General features: G+C 35.3%; 1 protein-coding gene across 1 annotated transcript in view; it reads left to right on the top strand.

Moving 5' to 3' along the window:
- The first annotated feature begins 491 nt into the window (after positions 1-491).
- Positions 492-8,077, top strand: part of LOC137658536 (PAS domain-containing protein cky-1-like) — a 72,984-nt gene continuing 65,398 nt past the window's right edge. The window contains 1 exon segment of the mRNA XM_068393369.1: positions 492-757. Within this exon segment, the coding sequence (XP_068249470.1) occupies positions 732-757 (26 nt within the window). The 5' untranslated portion in view covers positions 492-731.

The raw sequence follows: 8,077 nt of genomic DNA, 5'->3' as shown, positions 1-8,077 counted from the left end.
TAGATTAAGTATTTTTAAATATCGAAGGTTTAGCATCTCATCTTATTCTTTGATCAGCATCGGTGGCTTATTTGATTTCTTAAACGTTCTTATTTCGTACTCCTGCAAACCCATTTCTGAATGCTTATTTTTTTTTTAACCCCATTTCCATCTCCCTAATCTCCGTCATTCTGTCTGTGAAACGACAAGGAGCAATGAATGAACACGAGTGAATAATCCACCGCAGCGTGTTATACAACTTCATTCTCATGATTCATGATGATGATACCCATGTCACATGTCAGGTCAGACTGTCAAAGTCGTCCCAAAGCACTAAAAATAGGAGGCAAGTTTCGGTTGCATAGACTCCTCCCCCTCGGGGCCCTTCTGCCAATCGGGAGGGCAGGATGAGCACCTGTCAGCCAATGGAGCTCCGGGAAGGGCATACCCAGGGCGGGGTTAAGGTACTTCGGGCCGTAATGGAGCAGAGGGAATCAGTGCTACGTGAACCTGTGAGGTGTGTGCACGAGTCACCTGTTGAAGAAACACGAACTTGAGAATCTCGCACACACACACCTGTTTCCTAAGTGATTGACTCCCTTCGCGCTTTCCCTCTCTCTTTCTCTCCCTCATGGAATAGATCACCAGGACATTTCGTGATCACTTTTTAAAAAAAGGACTCGTTGCATATACTTTTTCCGTTTCCATAGTGACGACATTGCAGGAAACGTTATTTCAACAACACCTTCCAAATGCAGGAAATTATACAAATGTGCAGGTGAGTTGCTGTATAAGGGAGTGGGTCTCTTATAGTAATTTCTGGTGTTTTTTGACTATCAGTGAATTAAGAAATTGTTATTTCTTTGTTTAAAGAGAGGCTCTGTAATAAATGGCCTTATATTTTCCTTCTCCTCCTTTGATAATTCCTCCCCCACTCTCTTATTGATTGCAATTGTCTGAGTGATGGTTTATTTTTTCAAACTTTGTGCAAATCCCCAATATACTTAACCTATTGGATTTGTTCTCTTTTTTCGAATTTGCAACAGTTCTCTCCTCTCATGTTAATTCAATTAGATTTTTCGTATTTTTTTTTTTTTTTTTTTTCATTTTCCATGATCGTCTTAGACCGCCATCTACATCGTGTTCCCACTACAGCTTAGACATTTCTATTTCTTTTGATAATCTCTTTTGCTTGTTGAATGTATGAGTATGGAAAGAGAGAAGATATTGATAGAAAAGTAATAGCCAGTCTCTAAAGGTTTATTACCATAATAAAATTGAACACGTTTATAGTTCGTTTACAAATGCTGGTGGAGACTTAAATGCTATTTAGATAGCAATCCACAAACTGAATAGTACCTCAAGGGAAGAGCCTGCCTGTAAGCCAAGTCCAGTTAGGGGACAGACCATGAACATGTCTAATGATGTATGTCTGATATTAGACTTTTTATCAGTGAGGTACTTGAACTAATTTATCCCTTTATGCTATTTTGTATTATATCCTGATTGGATTATGCTTCAAAAATCTTGCAAAAACATAGCATGAAGTTTGGAATAGAATCAGGATTAAATTTTGAGTTCTACATTATATACTGAATATTTTTTTTGTTGCTTCAACATATTTACATTCATACTACAATGTGAATTCACATTTACATGCATGAATACATGTATGCAAAAAAAAAAAAAAAAAAAAACTATAGCAAGACTTATTCATAGTATTGTTAGTGTATTTTAGCTTACCATTGTATCATTTATGAACTCTAGTTCCCATTACTCATAGACCAACAATCTCTTACATAGAGACCAAAAAAGAAAAAAAAGAAAAAAAAAATCATATCTATATTTTTTTTTTTTTTAACTTATTAGTTACTTATTCCGAACCATAGCCTCTCGACAGAGCGACTGCTCATTAGAATTAATTCTTTGTAAAACCCCTTTTCACTCTTCATTAAAAAAAAAGTAAAATAAAATTGCCTCTAGATTAAGATGGTCTTGTGCTAGTACAGGTTAGTACAGCTATTGTTACCTGTAATACCTTATATAGATTAGAACCACTTTTTTATGTATAAGAAATCTAACCAGAAAAGCATTTTTATATTTCATGTCTTCTTGTTTGATATGATTGCAATGCCTTCCTTGTAGTTGATGGAATAATTCATTTAAGGATTTATCATTATAATTAGGTTTTTAGATCACATTTATTTGCATTGAAAATTCTTGCTTTTTTTCACTTTCCATTTACATACGCTGTTTACTCACTCATTTGAAAAATCTCTACTTTCACAGCCTTTTTGTTGCTATTCTTGTCTGAGACGTTTTTAGTGTTATCTATAGTTGATTTTACCTTGTAATTTGAAATTGTTTACGCCATACAAACCCAGAGACTGGATGGACATTTAATCACTTTCCTGACGAGGTGTGTGATTGACTGAACGCTGATTATGACCGGGAAAAGAAGAAGAAAAAGTTTTTTTTTTTTTAAATCTGATGAGGCTGACAATGATGCGAGTCATTTGGGAGAAGATTTAAAAGAAAAGCATCTTATGATCCCACCTGTTCAACTATGCTCTCTCTCTCTCTCTCTCTCTCTCTCTCTCTCTCTCTCTCTCTCTCTCTCTCTCCCCTGAATGTATATGCAATGCAAAAGCTAAATTAATTATCGTAGAAGTTGATACAAATATAAAATATTTTCCGCTCTCTCTCTCTCTCTCTCTCTCTCTCTCTCTCTCTCTCTCTCTCTATCCCGAATATATATGCAATGCAAAAGCTAAATCAATCATCGTATAAATTCTTATAGATATGTATTTTCCTCTCTCTCTCTCTCTCTCTCTCTCTCTCTCTCTCACGGATCACGCCCCCGGCAGTGATTTCCTCCCCAAAGCAACACCGTTACTTTTGAATGATGGGTGAGGGCGTGTTTGTGGGCGTGATGGTCTAATGTCCTGATGGTGTGGTGTTGGTGTGGGTCACGATCCACAAGGACGATAGAGCAAGGAGTGGGTGGGTAACCTCACCTCTCCTTGTCCCATCCACACCCCAGACCCCCACCGTGAACCTATTAGACGTGTAACTGATTGAAAAAAAATAACTTATCATTCTAATTAACTATATATATATCCCATTGTTCTTTTAATTCAATATATCTCCTTTATTCAAAATCTATTACTTATTTTCATCTGTTCTTGACTTTCAATGATAGATTAATCGTTTCTCATTTTGACATAATTCTGATACATTTGATTTTTTTTATTATTTTTTCAGTGGAAAAGCATTTTGGGATTGACTTTTCCTGTATTTAATTTCTCTTTTTTGTTTAAAATAACTTTTTATTAAATCCATCTTTTATTATTGTCAATTCATTGCATGTTTTGTTCATTTTTTTCATTCACAATTTTCTAATACAGTTCCTTAGATATTTATCTAATGATCAATAAATTGTTGTAACGCAGAGAGAGAGAGAGAGAGAGAGAGAGAGAGAGAGAGAGTTGAATTACTAGATTTAAAACCATAGGCCCTAATTTATCAAATTGAACATATGATATTCTGATCAACATTTATACAATCATTCCAAGTCAAATACCAGGTCACTCAACTGATTCATCTTTTGTAGCTGGAATGCCTACTTCTTCGATGACTAAGTTATATTTATAACTAAAAAAAATAGTACCAAGAGTGATATCATGTTATGTTACCTGGAATGAATGTTTCACATCCGGTTCAGACATACCCTTGCTGGCGTGATTAATTTGACTCCTCATTCATTTGCAACATCGTCTCCTCCCTCGCCTATTGATCCAAACGGCCCCGGTTAGATTTCGAAAGTCGTCTCTATCTTGAGCTTTTAAATCAATACTTCTCCTTTCATCATCTCGTACTTCGTGCTTTAGAGTCCTCAGCCATGTAGGAGTGGGTCTTCCAATTCTTCTAGTGACTTGTGGAGCCCAGCTGAACGTTTGATGAAATGCCCCCCTAAATCTCGATGAACTAATACTAATTTTAACAATAGTATTAATAATGATAATAATGATTATTCTGGTTTTTCTGTCTTTCTGAGTGGGGATGGCTTAACGTGGTGAAAGCGTTTGCTTATCGCCATTATCAGCTCAGCTGTACTAGTCAGAGCCATCCATACTAGGTTTGCTGTGAGCGATTATACTGAAATCTCCCATCATCACCAGTCCGTGGTGAGGAAACTGGCCAAACTCCAGACAAGAACAAGGCATTGTCTGGGCCCTTTGTCTTGCAGTGGACTGGAATCGGTTGCATTTGTTGTTGTTGTTGTTGTTATTATTGTTTCTTATGTCGCTTTGATTTTATACCCCAGAAAGTATCTACATAGTAATCTATTTCGACGAATAAATAGTGCTGGGAAATTAACATATTTTCTAGATGGATAGAAAAAAAAATATATAAGAAAATCTTTTTAAAATCTTGCATCATACGGATGCTGTAGATCCATCCAAAATGTATGCGGTGATAGGACCAGCTAGAGTCCTACTCCTACTTCCTGTTGTGTAAGCCCCTTCGTTTCATCCTGGTTGTGATCCGGGAAGCGAAGGAGACCTGGAGGAATGGGATGAGGTGAGGGGTGAGGTAAGGTAGAAGGGTAGGGGGAGCATAAGAAATCGTCAATGAAGCATTGTCATGATCAAAACAAGATGTGGAGGAGATTTTTTAGTAAATATGGATGAAAATGAAGAAAGGGAAAAGAATTGAAAATGTATTTAAGGAATAGAGGAGATTTAGTAAATATGGATGAAAACAAATAGGGGGGAAAGAGAATTGAAAATGCATGTAAGGAATAGAGGAGATTTGAAAAATATATATGAAAACCAAAAGGTTAAAAATAGAAAATGTTTGTAAGGAATAGAGAAGATTCAGAAAATATGTATGAAAACGGATAAGGGAAAAAGACTTGAAACATCTATGTAAACGAAGAAGGTAAAATAGAATTAAAAGCGTTTGTAATGAATAGAGGGAGACGGTAAGCGATTGAAAAAGTATTGGAAGAGATAATCCAAAGCTTGTGAAATAAAAGTAAAGAAAAAAAATGAGGGCTTATATGCGTGCGCAAGAGAGAACGGCATCAAATCCGGATTCCTTGAAAAAAAAAAAAAAAAAAAAAAAAATAACTCTTCCTATATCATTTTACTCTATTCCGAGTCGTCTTTGTTTTGCAAGAATGTACACCCCGATATTATAGTCTTTCCCTTAAAAAGGATTGCAACTATTTTTTTTTATGCTCATAGAGTATTTGTTCATTGCTTGAAATCCCAAGCTACGAGCCTTAAAAAGAGATCATTAATAATTTTTTTTTTCTCCAAATCGTCTTTGTTTGGAGATTATGTAAAAGGTTATATACATGTAAATGAAAGCTATTTGTTGTACATATACTACATCTATTGTAACGCTTTACACCATTGCTTCTTACCAATATTAATGGATGTGTTTCAATGAAGATTAAGTAGCGGTATGAAACTTAAAGATTATGAGTTCATCCACAAACATAAATAGAGAATTACCTTCTGTACATTTGGAGTAGAACTTGAATATTTTAACTATTTGCAATTTATCTTCCTAATCGGGTAGTTGAATCAGTTGAACTTCAAAAGTTCAAAGTTGCAGCAAATGTTTTTATATTGAACAGGTTGACTAATTCCTTTCATAGTTTATATATGAAATATCTGTTTTAATGTTATTTTTTTTTAAATATTTTATTTTAATTGTTCATTACGTCTTATATCGTTTATTTCCTTTCCTCACTGGGCTCTTTTTCCCTGTTTGGAGCCCTTGGGCATATAGCATCTTTCTTTTCCAACTAGGGTTGTAGCTTAGCTAATAATAATAATAATAATAATAATGATAATAATAATTTTGTTTCCCCCTTTGTCGCGACAGCAAAACGAACCAAACATATATCGTTCGTTTTAGCATATCTCGAAGTCCTCGTTTTTAAACCAGGCGAAATCCACTGAGCGAAGCAAACAGGTTTGCAGCCAGTAAAACGTACCCCCGGGGTAGAGATGGACAGACTTAGAGACCTTTCGAAGGCTGCAGTTCGTTCTCGAATGTAATGAAGTGTGAGGTATATCTCCGATGCAAATGAATGGGCAGATGGGAGATATACAGTACAGTTGTGTGGAAGAGTTACTCTGGAAGAATAATCTTTAAGTACGCCGCATGAATGGCATTGTTTATGTTAACCCTCCCCCCCCCTCTCTCTCTCTCTCTCTCTCTCTCTCTCTCTCTCGCTTCATATTTAAGGGTGAAAATCATGATTTATCTGTTTATACAATCAGGTAGGTACCTTTCCGTATTTATGTTTAGTCATTTTTTACTCTGATTTAACTATTTTTCGTTTTATCGCGATTCCCTTTATTTACTCATTATTCTATTTTGTTTTCCATTTCCTAATTTGATTTATATTTTACAAATCCCCATTACAAAAAACTTCTTTAACTCTTAATAATTCTTGTCTTTTTTTTCTCTGTCTAGTTCCCGGTTAATTTTCCTCTCTCTCTCTCTCTCTCTCTCTCTCTCTCTCTCTCTCTCTCTCTCCTCCGCCTCGGTCTCTTGTTCATGTCTGGGCGAAGATGTATGTGGGAACACAGGGTACCATCATGGGCATTAGCATGTTTTTGCATAGCCAGTAGTACACAGCTTTGCAAACGATTTCGGTTTGTGGTCTCTTACTTTCCTAATGGTCGGGCTTTAATCTCCCTGATGACGTCTCTCTCTCTCTCTCTCTCTCTCTCTCTCTCTCTCTCTCTGTAGGTGGTTTTCTATTATGGCTTATTATGCTTTGGTACTTCGTTTTCTGTATTTGGTTGGATTTTTGTTTTGTTTTTATTGAGCCAATTATTTGGTTTCTAATTCCATTGCCATTCGTGAGTTTAAACTGTTTACTGGTGAGGCCACTGCTGTGGTTGGGCACCACAGTGGTGAGTTGGACTTGCCCAGCTGACGTTCTGGTGAGCATCTATTTTGATGAAACTTGAACTGAAACCAGACACCTTTACCTTAATTATTTCCATTGTAATTCATTCATTTCCTTTCCTCACTGGGCTATTTTTCCCTGTTGGAGCCCTTGGGCTTATAGCATTCAGCTTTTCCAACTAGGGTTGTAGATTTGCTTTTAATAATAATAATAATCATCATCATCATCATAATAATAATAATAATAATAGGCTGCTATCCTTAAACAGCAGTGCATCCTTTATTATAGAAGCATTATTTTCATGACTGTATTTGTTGTTGTTTTTGTTGACAATAATAATAATAATAATAATAATAATAATAATAATAATAATAATAATAATAATAATAATAATAGTCTGCTATTCTTAAATAACAGTGCATCCTTCATTATAAAAGCGTTATTTTCATGACTGTATTTGTTGTTGTTGTTGTAGATGATAATAATAATAATAATAATAATAGTCTGCCATTCTTAAAAAGCAGAACATCCTTCATTATAAAAGCGTTATTCTCGTGACTGTATTTGTTGTTGTTGTTGTTGTTGTTGTTGTTGTTGTTGTGAATAAAAAATGCATATTTTCCTCATATCCGATTGGTAAATGAAACGAATGCCCCCCAACAGCGACAGTTATTGGCGAGGGGCGCGCTTCGGTGATGGGTGGGTCGGCTCCATCGCCCCATCCCGTAATAGCTAATAAAAAGACATTGATGGGACTCTTAATCTTTTGATGGGTCTCTAAATGTCCGTCATTGCCAGCGGTGGCATTCGGGATACCTCGTGTAGAAGAAATGCTCATCTGTTGTTTACCGTCTTTGCGCATAGTTTTGCCAGCTAGATTCTGTACTTGTCTTTGTAATTCGTTATTATTATTATTATTATTATTATTATTATTATTATTATTATTATTATTATTATTATTAGCCAAGCTACAACCCTAGTTGGAAAAGCAAGATGCTATAAGACTATATGCTAGAGTTGCAATAGTTAGTTTTGAAGCGTGTTTTTAAATGTTATATATTCACATTTTCTTATCCCTTTAGAAACATCAGACAGATAAATTAGGTTTTCCTGTAGAGAAATGAAAGCAAAATGAAATTTTACTCCAAAAGAATTTAG

This window comes from Palaemon carinicauda, chromosome 1 (assembly GCF_036898095.1).
Source record: "Palaemon carinicauda isolate YSFRI2023 chromosome 1, ASM3689809v2, whole genome shotgun sequence".
NCBI classification, from domain to species: Eukaryota; Metazoa; Arthropoda; class Malacostraca; order Decapoda; family Palaemonidae; genus Palaemon; species Palaemon carinicauda.
This window is presented reverse-complemented; position numbering and strand designations above follow the sequence as displayed.